Source organism: Myripristis murdjan, chromosome 24 (assembly GCF_902150065.1).
Source record: "Myripristis murdjan chromosome 24, fMyrMur1.1, whole genome shotgun sequence".
Taxonomy (NCBI): Eukaryota; Metazoa; Chordata; class Actinopteri; order Holocentriformes; family Holocentridae; genus Myripristis; species Myripristis murdjan.
Window position 1 is genome coordinate 3,103,052 of NC_044003.1, and position 21,069 is coordinate 3,124,120.

General features: G+C 47.4%; 1 protein-coding gene across 1 annotated transcript in view; it reads left to right on the forward strand.

Moving 5' to 3' along the window:
- The window catches only part of LOC115355727 (AT-rich interactive domain-containing protein 1B-like), a 99,164-nt gene that overhangs the window by 65,126 nt on the left and 12,969 nt on the right, over positions 1–21,069 (forward strand). Inside the window, 8 exon segments of the mRNA XM_030046589.1 lie at positions 164–319; positions 3,703–3,716; positions 3,718–4,046; positions 6,566–6,702; positions 7,372–7,481; positions 11,188–11,328; positions 16,637–16,846; positions 19,250–19,469. Coding sequence (XP_029902449.1) covers positions 164–319; positions 3,703–3,716; positions 3,718–4,046; positions 6,566–6,702; positions 7,372–7,481; positions 11,188–11,328; positions 16,637–16,846; positions 19,250–19,469 — 1,317 coding nt within the window.

Below are 21,069 nucleotides of genomic sequence, written 5' to 3' on the forward strand. Positions count from 1 at the left end.
AGGCCGAGCTGCTGTCAGAGTGGACAGGTGGAGGTGAGGAAGTGACACTGGGTGACGTGTCAGTGGTCTGTAGTTTGACTCCTCGTGGGTTTGCAGCAGCAGCAGCTTCCCGTCTCTCTGCTCCATCAGTTTCTCATCTCTCCGCTGCTCCTCCTGGTCTCAGGTTTCCCTCCTGCCATGCAGCGCAGCACCCCGGGGCCCCAGTTCGGCCCCCAGCAGTCGGCACCATCCATGTCCCCCCACCCGGCGCCAGGAGGACCCCTGCACCACGGAGCCTATCAGCAGGGAGGCCCCACCTATGGCCAGTATGGACCCCCAGGTACAGGACTGTGATCACCTTCACTGTCACTAATTTAGATGATAAAGTATGAAAAAGAATAATGACGTCTTAGTCCTATGAAAAAACCTCAGACAAACTGCAAGAGAAGCAAACTCAACTGATTCTGTATCCTCAGTTTGTCCTGAGTGAGGGGAAAAAAGTCCCAAGGAATCCCATTGGTGGAAAGTTTTGAAAATCACCTCTATATGATCATATAATACCAAAAAACAGCCTTTATATATACAGTAAAAGGTTACTGAATATATATAGTAACCTTTTAATTCACTGTTTTAATATCTGTTCTGTTTATTTATTCCTTATATTCCTTATTAGCACATATCAAATCAGATGATGTGTGATATGCATGTGTAAAACAGAAGAACTTGTAATTGACTTTTTTTCTTGTCTTTGTGTGTGTAATCAACTTGTGAATTTTTATAGTGATATCTGAAAGTAAAATGTTGAACCCCTTTCCCCTGTGTGGTAAAAACAGTGTTTTTTGGTAATATGTGGTCATAAATAGGTGATTTTCAAAACTTTCCACCAATGGGATTTCTTGGGACTTTTTCCCCTCACTCAGGACAAACTGAGGAGCTTCTCTTGAAATTGAGCCAAAAAAAACACACACAAAAAAAACACAGTCTCTTTCTCTTTCTTGTTATTTAAGTCTCCTCTTAAGAATCTGATTCTAAATGATAAACTGGTTCATCAGTTATCAAAACTAGAACCAGATTTCTGTCTGAGACGCTTCATTGATTTATACTAAATACAGTTTATGAACGTTGTGTTCACAGACGTCAGATTTCCAGTTTTCCAGTTTTCCAGTTTTTCCAGAGCTCTGCTGTGTTTCCTGCTTCAGTTCAGTTGGTCTGTCGCAGTGAGACGGTCCAGTCAGCCCAAAACACAAGGCATTATGGGTAGAAAGACACAGAGTTAAGTGTGGGCTGATGCTCGTACTCAGCTGTTTCTTCAGACCATCTCAGTGATTCTGCATGTTTTGGTGTAAATATCATCTACAAAATGTATAGACGTCACGTTTCTGTTCATCCAGGTGGAACTCTGGTCTGTTTCCACATCTATGCACATTGTACACATCAATGCACACTGTTTTTTTGGTTTTTTGCACATTGTTTTTTGCACATTGGGTACTTAGATCTTTAGATCTCCAGTGTCATCTTTTATTCTTTATTTTTGATTTACTTAATCTTGTACTCTGTGGATACTGCTGAAAACTGAATTTCCTTCGGGATGAATAAAGTATTTATCTATCTATCTATCTATCTATCTATCTATCTATCTATCTCTACCCAAAGCAAGTAGTACTTCTTTTATTTTTGAATGAACCCTCAGAGCCTTCACACTTTCTTCACTCCAGTTTTCCATCAGCCCAATAAAGTCCTCCACATGAGTTTTCCTAAAAGCAGCAGCACTGTTGGCTTCTCAGGGAAAATAGTCCCTAAGCGGGGAAACGTTTTGCTTTCAAACTCACATTTTGACGTTGAGCTCCCTGTAGGATGTGGTAAATAGTTTGTTGTCATGTCAGATGTCGGTAAATTGTAGTAAATGGGCCAAACACTCCAGATCAGTGATTGGACCTTTAATGTCTGAACACCAGAGAAGAAGAGACGGACGAGTCCATGACGGAGCTGTCCAATCAGAAGGCTGCTGCTCAGTCGTTGTCTACAAGCCCTTCACACTGGCCTGTGATTGGTTGGTTTGATGCTAAAGGAAGCAAAGTGCCCTTTTCCTCTGGACACAGGGATTTGAACCAGCAACCCTCTGGCTTCAGGACAGCAGTGGTGTTCTGGGTTGTTTTACAGTGAGGTGAGGGAGCTGCAGTCAGCTGAGGGGAAAACCAGGCTGTGTGTGTGTGTGTGTGTGTGTGTGTGTGTGTGTGTGTGTGTGTGTGTGTGTGGTAATCAGGAGCATGACCTCACATATACTTAGTTGTAATGGTAATCCATCTCTCCTGTCTTAGTGTGCTGTTATAATGAATGCCTGGTGTGTGTGTGTGTGTGTGTGTGTGTGTGTGTGTGTGTGCTGGCTCTTGAGGCCGGCTGGCAGCGGGCCGCCGGTTACAGAGTTACAGAGACGGTCACGTAATCTGATGTCACAGATTCAGATCCTGCTGAAGTGTCTTTGAGCAAAACAGTGAAAACACGGCGAGACGGCAGGGTCCCGGCAACCCTGCCTTCAAAATAAAAGCACGTTCACAGATGTTGTTAAGGTGTTTTTTTTTCTGGAAATGGCAGGAGAACTATCCAACTGATGAAGCCACCAGAGTGGGACAGGTGTGTGTGTGTGTGTGTGTGTGTGTGTGTGTGTGTGTGTGTGTGTGTGTGTGTGTGGAATGACGGATTGTTGGATGTAAACCTGATTGTCCCACCACAGCGCCACCACCAGGCCAGGGAGTTCCCAAGTGTCAGGCAGCGATGTCTCACACACCGCTCATGAGAGTTACACATCAGGCAGCAGTGATGGGGGTTGCCATGGTTACTGATGACTTGATTAGCAGCTGTGTTGCCCTCAGGTGTGCGCCTCACCGCTGACAGGTTTAAACACAGCAGCTCTGCTCAGGTGCTGCAGCAGGAAGGTTTCAGGTGTTATTAAAATTTTCTGCTGTTTCTCTGCGTCCACCTGCAGCAGGTGTGGCTTCACCAGGCTGTTTTCTAATGATCGGCCAGGTGAGCGTGTTCCACCTGCAGCAGGTGTGGCTTCACCAGGCTGTTTTCTAATGATCGCCCAGGTGAGCGTGTTCCACCTGCAGCAGGTGTGGCTTCACCAGGCTGTTTTCTAATGATCGGCCAGGTGAGCGTGTTCCACCTGCAGCAGGTGTGGCTTCACCAGGCTGTTTTCTAATGATCGGCCAGGTGAGCGTGTTCCACCTGCAGCAGGTGTGGCTTCACCAGGCTGTTTTCTAATGATCGCCCAGGTGAGCGTGTTCCACCTGCAGCAGGTGTGGCTTCACCAGGCTGTTTTCTAATGATCGGCCAGGTGAGCGTGTTCCACCTGCAGCAGGTGTGGCTTCACCAGGCTGTTTTCTAATGATCGGCCAGGTGAGCGTGTTCCACCTGCAGCAGGTGTGTGTCACAGCAGGTCGTTCTGCTGTCTGACTGCAGCTTCACTCTGTAAACTTCATACTGGCTGTTTGTTAGGAGTCGTTCTGAAGTGAAATGCAGAACAGCTGCCAAGAGGCTTTTAAACACAAAGAGACGATTCAGTTATTAAGACGTTTTTCTTTTTAATTCTATAAAAGAGAAAGAAAAGAAAAAACAGAAACACAACAAAGCAAACCAAGAGGCTTATTTATTCTTCCTCTTCGTTACCATTTGGCTCCTGATTGGCTGATTCCCCCTCTAACGCTGGTCTCCTCCCTCCCACAGGTAACTTCCCCCGGCCCCCCCCACTACGGCGGGGCTCCCAGTGCCAACTACAGCGGCCCCGGGCCGGGCCCCGGCCTGGCCAACAGCCTGGGCCTGAACGCCAGCAGCCCCATGCACGGTCAGGGGCCCTCCACCCCCGCGGGCCGCGGGCTGGGCCCCGGGGCCGGGGGCCGCTCCTACCCCGCGGGGGGGAACAGCATGGCCCCCACCTCGCCCGGGATGCCTCAGCCCGCCGGACAGGGCATGGGACCCCCGGCCCCCAACGTCAGCCGGAAACCCCCTGAGGCCGCGCCCAACGCCGGGCCGAGTGCCAACTCCTCGTCAACGTCGACCTCGCAGGCCAGGTGAGTCTGAGCCCGGGGGGGGGGGGGGGGGGGGGGCTCCGCCCACAGGGATTAGGAGAAGGTTTTCAACTTCAAGTTTGGCAAAATAATGAGCAGAAAGAAGCAGGATGAGCAGATCGCTGCGTGGAGTCTGTGGCTCCGCCCACAGGTAGTGACGGACAGCTGTGTGAGCCCCTCACAGGGGAAGACATGGTGTAGATTATGTAATCTGTAATCTGTACTCTGGATGCCTCCTGTGTGCTCAGGATGATGGAGTTTGTGTTCCTTGTCTCCCCCTCCCCCCTCCAGGCCGCCCTTCGCTCGCTCCCCCGTCTTCCACAACCAGTCATGGCCCGGGGGTCGACCCGCCCTCTCTCCTACCCTCCACCCGCCCCTCCCCCACCCTCACCACCCTGCACCTCCTCACCTTCCCCCTCCTCCTCCTCCTCTTCCTCACCCCTCCCAGCAGGGCACCAATGCTCAGCCCTCTCCTGCGGTGCAGACCCCCCCTGAGCATTATGGGTAGGTGGTGCAGGCGGTGCCAGAGCATCGGGGCCTGACAGACACACACACACACACCGCCACAGAGCCTGCCAGCACAACACACTCTAATCAAGGCATTAAGTCAAATTAACAAAGAATAAATCAGATGAGCATCTTTAGAGCAGAGAGCCTGAACGTGAAACACCCCGACGCCTCCTGGGTTTTTTAATTTGTGCTGAGAACAAAGACGAGGTCAGGGGGCCCCCTGAGGGCCGCAGACGTCACGGTGGCATCCATGAAATCTGCCAGGGAGAAGGAAGTGATGTCATGTGGAAGGAAGTCATGTGATGTCTTGCCTGCCGTTGGCTACCCTGTTATAAAAAAAAAAACAAAAAAAACAGTGATCTTGAGCGTGGGTTAGATGGAAGCTGCCGTGATGTCAGCAGCCAGGCACCGGGGGGTGTTTCACTTCAGAATAACAAACACCAGTCGAATGTGTGTGTGTGTGTGTGTGTGTGTGTGTGTGTGTGTGATGTGAGTCTGTCGGCCTCTGCTGCTCCAGCCGCCGACTCCCTGACGGAGACGTTTGACTAACCAGAGCACTTCCTGTCCTGCTGCCGCATGGCCCCGCCTCTCGCTCAGGGAACCAAACTAACAACCTTTATCCACAGCCGCCGCCCCGCCCCGCCCCGCCCCGCCCCGCCTCCAGCTGAGGCTCTGTCGTGTTCATCATCAGATATGTAGAACAGACTAACGTATGAAACACAGGCCAGCTTTCCCACTCAGCTCCTTGAAGATTAAAGACGCCATAATCATGATTTTTTAATTTTACGTTATTTTATCTTTTAAAAACCCTCAAAATCTGATGAAACATGCATCACATCAATGATAAACCTTCAGATTAGAGGAAGGGGGAAATGCAGCGGTGGCTTTGGGTTGTCTGTCTCACCGCCTGAAGAATTAGCTTTAGCATTAGCTTTCATTTGCTGAATAATCTCAGAAGGTGTCACAGGAATCAGCCTCGGTCCAGGTGTGACATCCCGTCTCTCAGGACGCTTCCACAGGCCCGGGATGTCTCTGGGAACAAGAACAAAGCATTTTGTGAAACGTCTGCTGAGTGTCAAAGGCCGTTTTGTTTGGATTTTTTATGGTCAAGCTCTCAGAAATGATCTGTGTTTATCTGCATGTAGAGCAGGAGAGTGAGATCTGATCACAGGTGGGCAGGTGAGACGCCTTCTAGAGCCAGGTGAGACCGGATTTTTTTTTTTGGGGGGGGCATTCCTGCTTTATTTGACGTCCCAGTAGAGAAGGGGAGAGGGCGTGGCCTGCGGCACAGGGCCTGCGGCACACGGCCTGCAGCACACGGCCTGCGGCACACGGCCTGCGGCGGGACTCGAGCCCAGGCCGCCGTGGGCAGGTCTCAGGTTGCACCCCCTGTCTGCTGAGCCACCGGGACGCCTGACCAGAGACGCATTCTCCGAGCGGGTGGGAGCAGAGCGCGGGGATCAGGATCGTTCTGGTTCTGTTGCATCAGAGCGTCCCCGTCCTGCTGCTGGAACCCTGTTACCAGTGAAGGATGACAGGATGAAAGGATGAAAGGATGAGAGGATGAACGCGGCGTCTTAACCCGCTTTCAGGCTGCAGCTCTCTAACCTGCTAAATGCACTCCTGCCTTCTTGATCTGATGTGTTTCCTGTTGAAACAGGAAGTGGGGGGGCGGGGCGCGGTGCAGGGGAGGATCCTGTGCAAACCAACAGGATCTCAGTTTGGGAGAGAAACAGACTTTTATTGTGAAGGGACAGGTGGAGGTGCAGTGTTTGACAGGAAGTGGAGGTGATGAGGTCGTGTCATGGGGGCTTCAGAGGGAAACCCTCCCTGCATGTCGGCGCCACGTCTTCCTCTCCTCCCTCCTTCAGCTTCTCTCTTCTTCTTCTCCCTCTCAGTTTGTCGCTCCTCGGCTCTGTGTGTGGCGTCGCTCGCTCTGCGTCCTCACGCCGCTTCACCTCTGCCTCATAAAATAATCCAACCCTTCCTCCTCCTCTTCCTCTGTGGTGCAGGCAGGGCAGCTACCCAGGCATGGGGCCCATGGGAGGCTTGGGCCCCGGAGGCCCCGGAGGCCCCTACAGCCAGCAGCCAGGCAACAGCTCTGGGAGGATGACGCCCCAGGGCGCCCCCTTCAGCGCCCCGCCCTCAGGTGGGACAGAGTGCACTTCCTGTCTGGACAGGATGCAGCGCTCAGAGAATTTCCACAGCCTTTCAGTTTATTGTCATGTTTAATTAATTAAAATTTATTAAAATATATTCATCATATATATAATTTATATGTATGATGATGAATAATAATAATATTTTCATATTTATTTAGTTACTAATGCCCATAGATGGGCCTTTATTTTGAAAGATCCTATTTCACCCTCTGGACAAAATAAAATTTATTTATGAAATTATTTTTAATTTTTGGATGAATTTTTGTTGTGGTAACTTTCTTGTAATTTAATTTTAATTAAATATATAATTATAATGGTGAATATAGTTTTACTTATTATTAATGTGTTGCATGTTTTTCTAATTTATTGTCATTTTCTTATCATTTTCAGTCATTTTTCTGCAAATTTTTCTTTTTCTGGGAGGTATTTTCTTGGAATTTTGTTTTACTTTTTTGTGTTTTCAAAAGATGTGAGGTGAATCTGTTCGGGTTCAAAGGATTAAAATGATTTATGGTGTTTATTTACGGTAAAAGGGACTTTAGGTACTAAACAGGAAACTCTGATACGCTGATCGATGAACTTCCTTCACTCTTTTTCTTCCTCTTTCTTGTTCTGTGTTCTTGTTCTCCTCCCCTCCCCCTCCTCCTCCTCCTCAGGCTCCATGATGATGCCGGCGGAGGGGATGGGCGGCCCTCCGGACGCCAAGCAGAGGGCGGAGCTCAGCAAAGAGGGCGTCGCCCCCGCAAACGAACCCCCCAAACCCAAGGTACGTTCTGTGGCTTTGTTAACCAATCAGAACGGCTCGCTTTGCTGCCAGTCACGCCCGGCCCCGCCCCCAGCCCCGCCCCGCAGGTCTGCTCTCCCAGCATGCCCTAACAGATGCATGTGTGCTGCGGCGAATGCGACGGCCTGGCATCTTAACAGCTCGACCGCCGGACTGACTCAGGGTCTCAGGGTCCACTTCTTCTTTTTTTCTTTCAGTTTAATTTTAATTTTATTTTATTTTATTTTTTGGCAACTATTCAGGATCTTTTAAATTTGAAAATTGTCTTCCCAAAACAATCCAAATAGTCGGCGTTTATCCCTGAATTTTATTTTTATTCAGGCTGGAAAAGTTTCCAAGCTAAATATTTACGTCCTTGGGACACAAAAACTGTATTCATCAATATTTACAGGGGAAAAAAACAAAACAAAAACTTGAGACAATGATTTATTGGCTGATAATTTTTTTTTTTTTTTTTTTTTTTTTTTAGATAAAAACAAATTTGTTGTGGCAAGGAATCAACAAATTTATCAATGAAATGGCACGACGGTTTAGTAAAGCTGATTTTAAATGATTATATGAAGTGCTTTTTCCTGCCATATGTTGTGTTTTATTGCATATTGGCTAACATGCACCCCCAAAATATCTGTGATGAGCCAATATCAATCGACAGCCAGGATAATAACGCTGTTTAAAATAAATAATCACATGTGTGTGGAATCAAATATGTATCATTTTAATATTTATATTTTTCTGGTAATTTTTTCCCCTAATTTTCAGGGCATTTCTTGCTCATTTGCTCATTGCGTTCTTTCCCATGTCTTTGAAAAATCAAGTTTGCGTGAGGAAAAAACGGTGATGGGCAAATTTAATTTAACTAAAAATCAGCTAAAAAGCGAAGAAAATTTCCCGAAAATCAGAAAAAAAACACACACACACTAAAAAAAAAAAAAAAAAAAAAAACTAAATTACACCAAGAGAATTAAAATGATATATTTAAACATCAGATCAGATCATGGCAGAGTTTGGAAACCGAGCAAAGACAAAGTTATTTTATTCATCTTATCAGTGGCCAGCGTCTGCTTCTGTTTTTAATTAGTTGAAGTGATGGATGAGAATAACCCTGAACGGCGGGCGGGCGGGGGGGCGGGGGGGGGGGGGGGGGGGTGTTAGAAACATCGTCTGTCAGGCAGCGTGAGCGATTTCTCCAGCAAAACTCTGCAGATCTGCTCTCCTCTGTAGCTCTGCAGTCTGTTTGTTCCAGCAGCAGAGCTTCCTCAAAGCACGCCGCTCCACGCCGCCCGCCGCCCGCCGCACTATTGATGTGTTTGTTTGCAGCGCCGAGTTCATTACACCTGCCACGGCTGCGTCTGCCTTTTCCACAGGCAACCCAAAATAACCGCCTGCCGCCTTAAAGAGCCGCGTGGCGCTCACACGGCGCCGACACGAGCCCCACTTCCCTCCCATACAACTTCTGTTTAGGCTTTTTCTTCCCCTGCTTGTTTTCTTGTTTTTTTTTTTTTTTTTTATTGTCTTCAGTTCTTCCCTTGTTTCATTTGCACTCAGTTTGCAGCTGGAGTTTTTGAAAGCGCCAACTTTCCTCCTCGCCGCGCTCCTTTGACTCGCTCCTCCTCATTATGGGATGGTGCGGCGCCGGCCTTGATCACGGGCGGCGGCGCTCTGCGTCTGGCAGCCGGGTTACGAGAGACGACTCGGCTTTGTCTCTCTCTTCCACTCGGCTCTCGCTTGATGAGAGCTCGCCGCGTCGGGCTGCTTTGTGTCTGCAGTCTGTCGAGGCGGCTCCGCTCGCCGGCTCCTCGCAGCAGAACGCGACGACTGCACCGCTAATTTCTGCAGCTTTCCCTGCGCTGAAGCTTTCTGCTCGGGCTTTGGCGGCTCTGCAGATTTTGTTCTTTGAAGCCAGTCAGCTGTCAGAGAGACGATGAGTGAACAGGGCGGAAACTTGGAGAAAATGTCTAAAAGAGTCTTGTGGCTGAAAATGTCACAGTTTTAGCAGCCGACTAAACTGTTCGAGCTGAACACGACTTCACATGACGGATCCTCACAGACGACTCGTGCACTGATTGGCTGCTGAGGAGGAAACTTAAATGACGCCCAGTAACGACCACAGCCACCACCAGTCTGACTCCAGTCACTTTATCTGAATCTGAGCATTGAGGCTCATCTGCTTTAACACCTACAGCAACCACACACCTAGCTGTTTTTACCCATCATCCCTCGTGTTTTGTAGGAATAGCTGTAAAAAACCCACTGTTCTACACGGGCATTGAAGAATGCTTCAGTGTATGTCGGTGTTACCTCTTACAAAAATATGATAAGGAAACAAACCCCCCCCCCGAGTTTTCATCAGGCCTGAAAATTAAGACCTGACCCGAACCACGCCTGACTGGGCCAGCCGGACGCCCGACCTGACTAATTAGCCGAACTTTAGGCCCGACAGCCTGATAAAGCCCGGGGGAAAAAAAAAAATCGCCAAATTCGCCATTATTTAGCAGAGCCGGTCGGCCGCGGCACCGGGGCACCATCAGTCGGTATCAGGCGAGCCGGCCGCCGCACCGGCCAGCATCAGGCAGCTCACCTGTCAGATCCGGCAGACCTGACGGGTGGGCGCGGTATCGGACGGTGCCGCGGCCGGCCCGCCTGATGCCGACTGATGGTGCCGCGGCATGTGCGGGTCAATACGGTAGTCTAGAAAACTGGAGATTTTTTTTTTTTTCTCGTGCGTCCCCAAGTAGATTGCGCCCTGGGCAGTTGCACTGCCCATAGCAGAAACCGTCCCTGCTGCCGAGTCTGCCAGCACAGCGGGATGCTGCTGCAACTCTCTCTCACTTGTTTGCGCTGCGCTCGCACAGCTGGTTGTCTGTCTGTCACTGAAAGTTTAGCCTCCAAATCCAATCCAGTCTCTCACTCTCTCCACCAGTCACATAAAAATGAAACGTCATAATCAATAACACAACACATAATTCTATTTTTTTTTTTTTTATTATTATTATTATTTAAAAAAAAAAAAAAAAAAGAAAATCCCCACAGAACCCGAAGCCCGACCCGACCCGCCCAATTCACGTAAATTTTAGGCCCGACCCGACCGGAAAAGGTCAGGTCGGGTCGGGTTCAGTCAGAATATGAGAACTCTGTGAGCGGCTGGAGCCAAACAGGAAGTGAGTTCAGACGAGGAGCTCGGTGAGGCTCCTCCCTCTGCTTCACCTGCTCACAACACAACAGACGTCAGCAGCCACTAGTCAGATATTTCCCATCATGCAGCTGGCCGCTTGTGGTCATGTCCTCCTCTGTGAGTGTGTGTGTGTGTGTGTGAGTGTGTGTGTGTGATGTTTAGTGCATCTGACAGCTGATCTCCAGCCAGATTAACCGACTGAACCTCCTCTCCTACCTGCTTTGGCTGCTGTGTCGCTGAGCCGAGCAGACTCACCTCGCTGCCTCTCCACTCTCTGGATGCTGTGTGTGTGTGTGTGTGTGTGTGTGTGTGTGTGAGTCCCAAACTCAAAAAACAGGAAGAGCTTTTCAGTTCTGAATCCCTGCCATCTCTGATCAAACGGCTCTGCTGTGCGTCTGCCTGTGTGCGCGGATGACTTTTTTATTTTTAATTTTTTTTTTAACGTGTGTGTGTGACTGTTTTTTGTTTGTGTGTGTGTGTGTGTGTGTGTGTGTGTCGTCCTATTCTGTACCACAGGACAGCTACAGCTCTCAGTGTCTGTCCCAGCCCCCCACCCCCTCCCCCATGTCCCCCAGCCCAGCTAGTCTGTCCTCCTGTCACGGGGAGGACAGCGATAGCATTAGCAGCCCCGCCTGGCCCAAGACGCCGACCAGCCCCGTAAGTGCCGCAAAAGCACAGAACCACCTCTGTTTTTGTACTTTTGTATTTTTCAGGGCTCTACGGTGTGTGGCAATAAAAATGTACAGGCTCCTTTTCTCATGGGGGGCTTTTTTTTGGTGGGGGGGAGATTTTCTAAATAATGATCCCACTGATTTTTCAATTTAGGGAGAATGTTTGCTTTTTGGAAAGTGTGTCACCGTAGAGCCCTGCTCTCCGCTGCTCATTTGTGAAAACCTCGTAACTCCAGATTTGGTTGCTTTTAGTCAAAAAAAAAAAAATCTTCCCTACAAGTTTCCACGGTCAGTTTGTTTTGTCTCATGAACCCAAAACCAAAACCCTTTTATGCGACTTGGAAATCGCTCACCCGTCTTTTTCAGTGATAAGAGGATTTTCTGTTATTTTACTGTGACTCTTTGGAGATGCAAGGTTTTCATCGGACAAGCAGCGTTAATGCTTGCGTCTTGACTTTTTTTTATTTTTAGTTTTTTTTTCTTGTGGTACACAAGACGATCCAAAAGCTGTTTTTTGTTTGCATTTGTAAATGTTTTGCGTTAAAATGTGATTTTCTACATGTTTATGGTGAGACTTTCTCATTAAAAGGCAACAGGTCAGTGAGGGATGAGACCCTGTGCCTCAGTGAGATTACCTGTGTCAATAAAGATTCAATAAAAATAATAATAATAATAATAATAATAAAGTAAAGCCGCATAGATCCACTCAGGTAATTTTACAGCTGTCTGCAAAATCATCACCTCTTAGTTTTGACACATGAAATATCAGCATGGCTAAAATCACTGAGGGTTAAAAAAAAAAAAAAAAAAAAACCCTACAAAATATAATCTTCAGGTTTTAGTTGCCCACCATCTAAAAACAAACAGTTTGAGTGGGATGTGTTAGTCATTGGGAACGTTTTCGTGCATTTTCAGGGTCAGAAACGGTGTTTGTTACTTCCTGTAGCCAACGTGGCTCACCTTCCCTTTCACCATTTCCTGTCCCAGAATGCACCACAGCAAACGCAGCGTCATGGGAAATCTAGAGAAATCAGGGAATTTGAAAGCTGTTTCTCCTGCCTGAAGAGGAGCAGAAATGTTTAGTAGCTGTGAAATCTCTGGGACTAAAAGGACCAGAATTGGTAGTCGAGACCGAGGGAGAAGCAAAGGGCCTTCTGACGTTGTTAATGAGAAAGTCCCATGCTGTGGGTCCAGCTGTGGGTCCAGCTGTGAGTCCAGCTGTGGGTCCAGCTGCGGGTCCAGCTGCGGGTCCAGCTGCGGGTCCAGCTGCGGGTCCAGCTGTGGGTCCAGCTGCGGGTCCAGCTGCGGGTCCAGCTGCGGGTCCAGCTGCGGGTCCAGCTGCGGGTCCAGCTGTGGGTGTGTGCCGTGTGAACGTGCCGTCCTTCATGTCTCAGACACCTGGCTCCAGGTGTCCGAGCCCATTCAGCTCCATTCAGCTGGGACTGAATGGTGTGGAAAGACCAGAGTGTTGTCGAACCTGTGGTTCTGGTTCTGGACATGGCCTGTCTGCTGCAGTGCTGCCCAGCCTCGGCCTCCTGCTCTCAGGGCTCCCATTGGTCAGTTTCCACACAGGGGAAGTCAGGGAACACCAGGGAATTTTCTGAAACAAACTTTCCAGGAACACAGCAGAAAATATTTTGCTCCAGTGTTATGGAGGTTTTATTGTTTATTGTTTATTTAAAAGGATCCCCATTAGCGGACGCCAAAACGTCAGCTAGTCTTCCTGGGGTCCAGACAATAAAATACAAAGTCAAACATTACAATATCAGTTCATAAAATAAAGTTCAAAAATACATCCATTAAATAAAAATTACAAATAAAGAATACAGAAAACATCATACAAATCATATATAATTTGATGTTTTGATCTCACTCAAATACACTAGGCCTATATGATATTAAGGTGATGACACAAATATATTCTTAGTCTCCGTTTGAAAACAGCCTTGCTTTTAATGTCACGAATCTCCCCTGGAAGAGTGTTCCAATATACAGCTGATCTATAAAATACTGTCCTCTTCACAGAGTCAGACTTAGGTAAGGGTAACATAATCCAACCACTATTCGCCCCTCGAGTGTTATATGAATGAATAATATAACAGTAAGTTATATTATTATAAAGAAATTTAGGAGTCTGAGTGTTAATAATTCTATGAAAATATATAAGTACATTAGCAGATAGCCTATCCTCAACCCTCAGCCAGGAGAGACGTTCATGCATTTCTACAACACTTGTTCTTGGAGAACAACCAAGAACCAGTCTTGCAGCCTTGTTTTGCGCCACTTGTAGTTTTTTTAGAAGACTTTTCGTTGCAGCAGACCAAACAACCGAACAGTAATCTAAATGACACAAAACCAATGAACAAACAACTTGACGAAACAACTGTGTGTTGAGAAACGGCGCACATTTACGAGTTATGGCAACAGCTCTGCCCATTTTGGCAACAACTTTGTTGATGTGATCAGACCATGACAATGTACAATCAAGCCAAAGTCCAAGAAGCTTCACAGTTTTTACTTGCTGAATTGTTTGACTATCTATTTGTATATTCAATTTAGGATTATCAGATAATCTATAGCTAGAACCAAACATTATACTCTTTGTTTTTGATATATTAAGGATCGATTTATTTGTTTTGATCCAATTATATAATATGCTAATCTTACAAGACAGAACCTGATTAAGCTTTGAACATGTGGGGGCAGCATAATAAAGAGTAGAATCATCAGCAAACATAGTCAACTTAGCCTTACTGAGTACATACGGCATATCATTAGTAAAAATTGAAAATAAGAGGTCCCAGGCAGCTACCCTGGGGGACTCCACAGTCCAGGGACTTACTATCAGATAAAGCACCATTGAAATAAACTCTTTGTGACCTGTCAGACAGATAGCTCTTAAACCACTGAATTGCAGAGAAATTAAAACCATAACTGATAAGCTTGGAAATTAAAATATCATGGTCGATCACATCAAAGGCAGCACTGAAGTCAAGCAATACTGTTCCCACAAGCATTGAGTCATCAATTGAGGAGGTCTGTGACACGAGGCCTGGACCAAGACCAGACCTGGTCTGAGGACCGGGAACTCACAGCCGGCTTTCCACTGTCGTGCCACTGCAAGCCAGGGCTGCCTTCGAGCCAGACGGTGCTAACAGCCCGCAGCCTCAAACCCTGAGAACAAACGCCCTGTCCCGTTGTGTGTTGGATCCCCATCGCTGCCAGCTCTCTCACTGTAGATCACATAACATCCTGATTTCACCAAACAGCGTAGATTTGGATTTGACGTTGGACGTTGTCCTCTGTCCAGACGGCAAGCAGAGCCCTGATGTCCTCGTCAGACCAGGACTGCCACTTGTCCTCCATTTTTCTTTTCTCTGTTATGTTTCTGCTACAAAGCAGCTGCTGCACTGACATCTACACTGATCAGCTGCACCGTCGCCCCGCCCTCAGCCAGGTAAGCCCCGCCCACCCACCTTAGCTCCGCCTCAGAGCTGGGTCAGCCCTGTCTGGCCCATAGGGATTCTCTGGACCCTCAGCAGCTGGAAACTGGGCGGGACGGCCCCACCGAGGAGCAGCAGAGCCCGGACCGTGGAGTCCCAGCCGGCCTCGGCAGCACCGGCTCGCCTGTTTTGGGCATGACAGTGGACAGCCGGCTAACGAGTTCCAGGCCTTCAGTTTCCAGCCCAGACGAAAACACATCAACAAACCAACAGGGACTTCAGTTTTCAGTCCCTTGGAGGTGTTTCATTTTAGTTGAATGTTACAGCGGGCTCACGGTGGGACCCCTGACGTTTCACCTGTGGACCTTCACCTTCACCCAAAGTGTCTTACCGGGTCTCGAGTCCATACATGTTCAGTAAAGACCTCCTAACTCTGACAGTGTTAGTACCTGCTGCTGCCATTAACACAACTCTTCATTGAGACTGATGGGCACCGCTAGCCACAAGCTAACAAACTAACACGTGTCGGCCAGTGCCATTCAGTTTGAATAAGCATTGCCAACAAGCAGGGTTTTTTTCCTAGCATGCTGAGGTAACTATCTTCAGAAAACGTTTCCATAGATCATGTTAGTTCTTGTCTTTATGAATTAAAAATCAGTGAAAAACACAATTCTGTGGCTCTATGGAATTGCTGTAAGTCATCTTTTCATTGCACAAATGTCTCTAGCAATAAAAGTAAGGGAAAATACTTCAGGCACCCTCAAGGGCAACTTAACCTCAGCTAAAACTCAGATATTTCTCCGACGAAGAGTATGAAAATGTGCCATGGAGACAAGTCTTCATATTTACAGAGTAAATATAATGCTTTCTTTTGGCACAAACATCGAATGTCTCTTCAGTCCAATTTGGCTCCTTTGTCCTCTGATTTTCCCCAGACAGTTTTTACTAAACACACTAAAACAAGACAAACAGTTCAAATAAAATGTTTGTTTTGTAGTCAAGATTGGATCACAGTAATGGGATCTTGAGCCTGAAACCTGTTACCATGGCAACTCTACACTGAGAAAATATTATTTTATCCCACCTCAGGCATCAGTTTAAGATGTTTTTTTTTTTTTTTTTTTGCAACATCTTAAAAAACAGCAAACATTAGGTGAGAAAAATTAACACCTCTAAAAGAAATGTTAAAGACAAAGACGTTTTATGCGCCGAGACACAGGGAAATAACACCGTTCATATTAAAGAGAGAATCAAACCAAAGGAACTGAGTTTTGTAGTCGAGTAACTAAATTAAATATTATGAAAGCATCGACTCTAGACCCCCGAAAAAGAAAAAGAAGAAGGTTGGGCAGCACTGTTTTCATGTGTTCGTCTCCATGTGATGTGACTGTATGTGACAGCTGCTGCTCTGTAGGACTGCACAATACTGGGAAAAAAAAAAAAAAAACAGGTTTAAAGAATACACAGAAACAGCATTATTTAAATGATCAAACAGGGCTTCAAGTGTAAAAACGTCGATTGATTAAATTGAGGATAGGATTTGCTTAGTTGGAGTAAAATCGTAATTAATGGTGTGATGACGGGATGTTTGAGAGCACCAGAAAAACACGTTGAAGTGCACAGGGTCACGACGGAGCCTGAACGTCGTGACTCGAGCGCCGATCTGCTAAATCAGACGTCGCTCAGAGGTCGTCTTCCTTTCGGTGTGGAGAAAGTGTTGGTGAGGTGTTTTTAAATCAGTAGCTCAGTAAGCTCCGTGCCGGGTGTATCGTGCAGCCCTGCCGCGGTGCGTCCCGTCGGCCTCGCCCCCCGGCCTGACTCTCCCCTCCGTCTTCCTCCATGTCTCTCCAGAAGCCCAGCGTCGCCACCATGACGGGCGAGAAGATCACGCGGCTGTACGAGATGGGCTCGGAGCCGGAGAGGAGGCTGTGGGTGGACCGCTACCTGGCCTTCATGGAGGAGAGGGGGACGCCCGTCCCCAACCTGCCGGCCGTCGGCAAGAAGCCGCTGGACCTGTGCCGGCTGTACCTGTGTGTGAGGGAGATCGGAGGCCTCGCCATGGTGAGTCCACCCCGGGGGGGGGATCAGGGGATTCATGAGACACACTTTGCTGGTAGCTCACCTGGTGGAGCTCGTACCTCGTGTTCAGGTGAGTCCTGGTTCAAACCCGACCTCAGGCCCTCTGCTGCAGGTCGTCCTCTCTCCCCCTGCCTGTCCTGTCTCTCTCTCCACCGTCAGATAAAGCAGAAACGCCCCCAAATGTCCACGTTAGTGACAACAATGTAACCATGGTAACCCACCGCATCATACCAGTGACAAAGTAACACCACTTTGTTTGTTTGTTTGTTTGTTTGCTGTTTATAAACACAGCAGTCAAAGTTAGCCCCTCCTCCCTGGCTAAGCTAACGGCCACCAGCGAGTTTTCATTTCCTAGGATGGCGACGGATTGAAGCGGCTCATGCCTAAACTGTAACGGCGCTGCCCGCTGGCGTCCGCTTGGCGTTTCTCCTCGCTGGAGTTCCCCTTTTTTTCTCCACGTCCGCGATTTTCATAGCTTCCTATTGGACGTGGTGCTGTCGATCTGGCACTGTGCTGAGCTGTGATTGGCTCACGAGTCATGATGGAGGGCATTATTTTTGCATGAATCTTTTTTTTTTTTTTTTTTTTTTTCCTCCCTGTGCCTGTTCACCTCCGTCCGGCTGTTTGTTTCTCACCTCGGGGAAGTTTCCAGCGTCCAGCTCTGCTTTTTGCCCCGGGGTGAACGTTTGCACCTGGGGCAGGAAAATGAATGCACGAGCTCAACCTGTTTCACTCAACGCTTTCACCTTTTTTTTTTTTTTTTTTTTTTCCTTCACATTCCTGGGTATAAATCCCCTGAGTCAGCACGCAGCCTGCTCTGCTGAAGTGTCCTTGAACAGCAGCCGGAGCCCCTCCAGCTCCACTGACGCTCTGACGCCGACTCGCTCCCTTTTTTCTCTCCAAACCATCAGAACACACAGGTTTTTTTTTAAATCATTATTATTATTATTATTATTTTGGGGGCATTTAAGCTTCATTAGACAGTCACAGTGGAGAGAAGATTCAAACCCAGGGTGTTTCAGCTTAGCCTCAGTATTACGTGGTGCGTCACAGAAAATGCTTTTTAAATTGTTTTCTGTGGAACAGCGCCCTCTGGTGCTGCAGACACGCTGCACCCTGTGCCACAAAGGGGAGAGCCTCTCTGCTTTTGCCTTTCTTTGCTGTTGCCTGTGTTCGACACGCCTCACGACACACACACTCTCTCCTGCAGGCAGAAAGCTCTGTGTGTGTGTGTGTGGCTTTGAGTCTGCCTGGCTCATAGGAACCTCAGCAGGCGCCGCTGAGGGGAAAACAGTCAGAGCTTCTCCTCGGAGGCTGTGCGTGGACGTCGGTCGGCTCCTGAGGTCAAAGCGTCGTGAGAGGACAGTCGGAGCCGTTACCATAGTGACGCTGCACCGTTTCTTTTACAGCATCCGCCCAGCTGTTCACTGCGTCGCCATGGTGATAGAAACGTCCAGAGGTGCACGACTCTGCAAAGTTGGACACAGTCGCACAACATCACCGGCGGTGTGCCGCAGACCGAGCGATCCCACTGTAGACAGACAGGAGTTAAAGTTGAACTCTTTAACTCCCTCACAGATCGTATGAAGGTTAAACCCAGAAACGTTCTGTTTCCAGGTGATCTTCACTGACGTTTAGCCCTTCAGGTGAAGACCGGGCCTGTCAGCTCCCAGCGTCTCTTCTCATTCTGAGTTAATCAGCATCATCATCGCCTGAGAGAAGCCAAACTGCTCGGCGTTGTGTTGGCATTGGAGGTTTTCATAAACAAGATTTGATTCAACCCTTTGGAGACGGCTAATCTGATCGTGTTCATTGACAGTATTTAATTTTCATTTTAAAACGTCTGACAGGTTGTATTTTGAATATATTTGTGGTGGGGAATATACTACAAATACATAAAACTTTCAAATAAGAGTTTGGCTCAGCTGGCAGCAGAAAAGATGGAGGCTGAGTTTGAGCTTGTGTCTGAGGCGGCAGCTCGCTCAGCTCGGCTCGGTGCGTTTCACCGCCGCCTTCCACTTTTCCATTATTAGCAGCCATTATCGGTCTGTGAATGCACCATTAGGTCTAATGAATGCATCATCAGCGTGCGGCGTCCTTACACAAACTGGCCACACTCATTCTGCTCCCTCGTTCTCCCCCTCTCTCTTCTCATTACCCTCATTATCTCGCTTTGCATTCCTCTCCTCCTCCTCCTCCTCCTCCTGCTCTCGGTCCTCTTTCTTTTACATCTCCTTCCTATCCTCCACCCATTCTTCTGTCTTCTCCTTCTCCGCTTTGTCCTCTTTCACCTCCTTCCCCTCCACCTTTTCTTCTCTCGTCTCCTCCTTTCCTTCTCTCTCCTCGTTCTTCCTCGTTTCCTCCTCCTCCTCCCGCTCCTCTCAGGTGAACAAGAACAAGAAGTGGCGGGAGTTGTCCACCCACCTGAACGTCGGGACGTCCAGCAGCTCTGCCAGCTCTCTGAAGAAGCAGTACATCCAGTACCTGTTTGCCTACGAGTGTAAGGTGGAGCGTGGAGAGGAGCCTCCCCCGGAGGCCCTGGGCCCCGCAGGAGACGCCAAGAAACCTCCAGCACACCAGACCAAGATCCAGCCTCCGTCACCTGGTGAGGAACCAGAGCGTGACAGCTTCAGACGTGTCCGACTCTAAACATCGTGTGGGGCTTTGGCTGCTTTTCATTTGTTCTTATGAGATCAGCAGAGGCCCCACGATACCATAGTATTGTTGTTTTTTTTTTAATACTTTATTTTTTCAATTATTGTTGACATATCTGCAGCTTAGCTGCTTCCACAATTGCCTTTCATGTCAAAAACATTTTTTTAAATAAAGAAACACAAAGAAGAAAAGTACAAGACAAAAAACAACCAAATTTATTCAAAATCTACCAAAAATAAATAAGTAAATAAATAAATTTAAGAAAAAACAAACAAACAAAAAAAAAACCCATGATGGATTAATTGGATACTGCAGACGTTTTATACCTTCAGCTCATATATGCACATATATTCCTTTTGATGATGTAGTTATAATTTACAGTCATCTAACATCCACCTTTTCTCAAACACATCTTCCATATTCCTTATTTTGTGAGATATTTTTTCCGTAAGTTGAACTTCTTTAATCATAATTTTGCGTTTTGTTCGATCTGGGGGTTCAGTTGTTTTCCACCTTTTTGTGATTTGCTTCAGAGCTGCGATTCTCAAGATTCTGAATAAATAATTTTCGTCTTGATTAAGACCAGTTGCAGGTTTTCCCAGCATAATATGCTCTACACGATACGATAGTATTGTGAGTATTTTGCAATATGCTGAGTGTTGCGATAACATGTATTGCAATGTATTGTGATTTATTACCTTTTTTAAACTGCAAATTCTGTCTCCACGGGGAAACTTGGTCCACATTATCAGATAAAGTTTTCGTTTATATTGCAGCAGAAAGGGGCAGACTGACCAGCTCTGTCATCAAACCTGTTATGAAAGCATCGATACTTGGCATCTGTGTATCGATGCGTTATTGCCACACAATATATCATCATACGACGCTGTGTCACTCCTGTCGTTTTATAAAATTAATGCTTTGGTTTGTTTGTGGCTGCTCAGACTGAGGAGCCGTTTGAAGACGTCCCTTCGGGCTCTGATCACGTCCCATCGCTCTTTGGCTTTATTTTTCTCACTTCATGCACTAAATGATTCATCAGTCAAATCAGTTAGTTCATTAGTCAAATCCATAATTGATAGGTTGATCAAAAATTAAAATAATCCGCAGTTTCAGCCCTACAGTTTATATCCTGTCCTACTGAGGGTGGAAACCTTTAAACGTGTGTGTGTGTGTGTGTGTGTGTGTGTCTGCATGAATGAATTTATGAACTAATGATGTCAGATAGCCAGCAGTAGGAATCCCCCCCACTCCTCCAACACACACACACACACACACACTCACACACACACACACACACACACACACTCACCTCTGATGTAACGAAGACACAGAGCGAGCCGTCAGGCAGAGCAGGAGAGAGAACGAAAATAAACATCAGTGACCTCAGTCTGACCCACTTTCCCATGATACCTCTCTCTCTCTCTCTCTCTCTCTCTCTCTCTCTCTCTCTCTCTCTCTCTCTCTCTCTCTCTGTCACCTCTTAAAATGCGAGTGTCAGCCTGAAATACAAACGTCATGTTTGCCAAAGCAAAAAAAAGGACAAATAA